Here is a 2,033-nt window from a genome sequence, read left to right as displayed (position 1 = left end):
CTTGACTCAGAGCAATGTTTCTCCTACATTTAAGTTTAAGAATAACATTGCCAGCTGTATCACATTTACTTTTTATTAGTCCACTGTCTGTACAAAGCACGCAATTGGCCCCTCTCTTTTTTAAAGTTGATGATTGAGAGTCTTCATGCATGCAAATCAGCAAATGAACTGGACAAAAGCTGACTTCCCCTTGAGTCTGAGCCCCTCCTCACTCTTCACTGGACATTCTGTCTTTCCCTAGGAGCCTCCTGAAAGCTCGCTTCATGTCCTTGTTCCTTAAAGTATAGATGAGGGGGTTGAGAGTGGGGGTCACCACGGTGTAGAAGAGAGTTAGAAATTTCCCTCCCTTCTGGGAAAAATGACTCCGGGGTTGGATATAGACAGCGGTGACACTGCAGTAGAAGAGAAAAACAACAGCCAGGTGGGAGGAGCAGGTATGGAAGGCCTTACTCCTTCCATTCTGGGACTGGATGGCCAGCACAGCCTGGGTGATACGGCCATAGGAGACAAGGATGAGCAGGAGGGGCCCCATCAGGAAGATGGCACCAATCACTGAGATCTGAAGCTCATTGACATGTGTGTCTCCACAAGCCAGGCGGATCAGTGCAGGGACCTCACAGACAAAGTCGTCAACCTGGTGGTGATGGCAAAAGGAGAGTTTCATGGTAGTGGGAGATTGCACCAATGTGCCAAAAACCCCACTTGCCCAGACCAGGAAAGCCAACTTGTGACACAGGGGTGGGTGCATGATTACTGCATAGTGCAGGGGCCGGCACACTGCCACATAGCGGTCGAAGGCCATGACCAGCAGCAGAACACATTCTGAAGCTCCGAGTCCCAGGAAGATGTAGAGCTGGACTGCACACCCCAAATAGCTGATGGTCTTGTCCGGACTCCAGAAATTCACGAGCATCTGAGGGATGCAGCTGGTGGTAAAGCAGAGGTCCAGGATGGAGAGGTGGGTGAGGAAGAAGTACATGGGGGTGTGGAGGTGGGGGTCCAGGTGAGACAGGAGTATGATGGTGGTGTTGCCCACTAGTGTGACCATGTAAAAGACAGAAACCACCATAAATAGGGTCATTTCTAGCCTAGGGTTATCCGAGAAGCCCAAGAGAATGAAGCCATCTGGGACGGTGCCATTAGCATGTCTATCCAGCACCCACCTGAATCTACAAGGAACAACACATCAGTTAGAACACCACCTAAAAGAGGTAGAGAAAGGTGATATTTGATTTTAGAACGTCACCCTTTCTCTATTAATATTTTCTGTAAACTTTTACTGGCTGTTCTTTCATCTCTGTCCCTTTTTGGACATTTTCATCTGTTAATTTCTTCAAAGGTGGATGATTCTAGCAAACTCCTAGAACATGAGATTGTGTTAGGTCATTCTTTTAAACTAACCCTTGCCAGTGTGCCTGAGTGGTTCAGTTGGTTAAGTGTCTGTTGATTTTGGCTTAGGTCATGATCTCACAGTTTCAGGAGATTGAGCCCTGTGTAGGGCTCTGCACTGAGCATGGAGTCTTCTTGGGATTCTTTCTCTTTCCTTCTCCCTCTGCCTGTCCTCTGCTCATGCTCTCTCTCAAAAAAAAATAAATCAACTTAAAAACATAAAACTAACCTTTGCCACTATGAACAACTTATGACAACAAACTGCACAGCCTAGATATAATGGAGAAAAATTTGAGAAACATACAAACTACCAAAACTGAATCAGGAAGACATAGAAAATCTGAATAGATCAATTACTATTATACAGACTGAATCAGTAATAAAAAAATCTCCCAATAAAGAAAAGCCTAGGACCAGATGTCTTCACTGGTGAATTTTACCAAATATTTAAAAGAAATAACACTAAACTTTAAACTCTTCCAAAAAAATCAGAGGAAGGAACACTGCCAAACTCATTTAAAAAGGGCAGTATTACCTTAATACAAAATCCAGATAAGGACACCAGCAGAAAAGAAAACTGCAGACCAATATCCCTGATGAATATACGTGCAAACATTCTCAGTAAAATGCTAGCACACTGAATT

General features: G+C 44.4%; 1 protein-coding gene across 1 annotated transcript; it reads right to left on the bottom strand.

The window, feature by feature from the left end:
• Positions 1-208: 208 nt before the first annotated feature.
• Positions 209-1,135, bottom strand: LOC123599070 (olfactory receptor 2H2-like). The gene has a single exon (XM_045480222.1). The coding sequence runs from the start codon at positions 1,079-1,081 to the stop codon at positions 209-211; it is 873 nt and encodes a 290-aa protein (XP_045336178.1). The 5' UTR covers positions 1,082-1,135.
• Between the last annotated feature and the right edge of the window lie 898 nt (positions 1,136-2,033).

The sequence above is a fragment of the Leopardus geoffroyi genome, chromosome A1 (assembly GCF_018350155.1).
Source record: "Leopardus geoffroyi isolate Oge1 chromosome A1, O.geoffroyi_Oge1_pat1.0, whole genome shotgun sequence".
NCBI lineage: Eukaryota > Metazoa > Chordata > Mammalia > Carnivora > Felidae > Leopardus > Leopardus geoffroyi.
This window is presented reverse-complemented; position numbering and strand designations above follow the sequence as displayed.

Excerpts from the sequence above, each read along its gene's own strand:
- LOC123599070 (XM_045480222.1), bottom strand. The coding sequence starts at position 1,081 with ATGACCCTATTTATGGTGGTTTCTGTCTTTTACATGGTCACACTAGTG.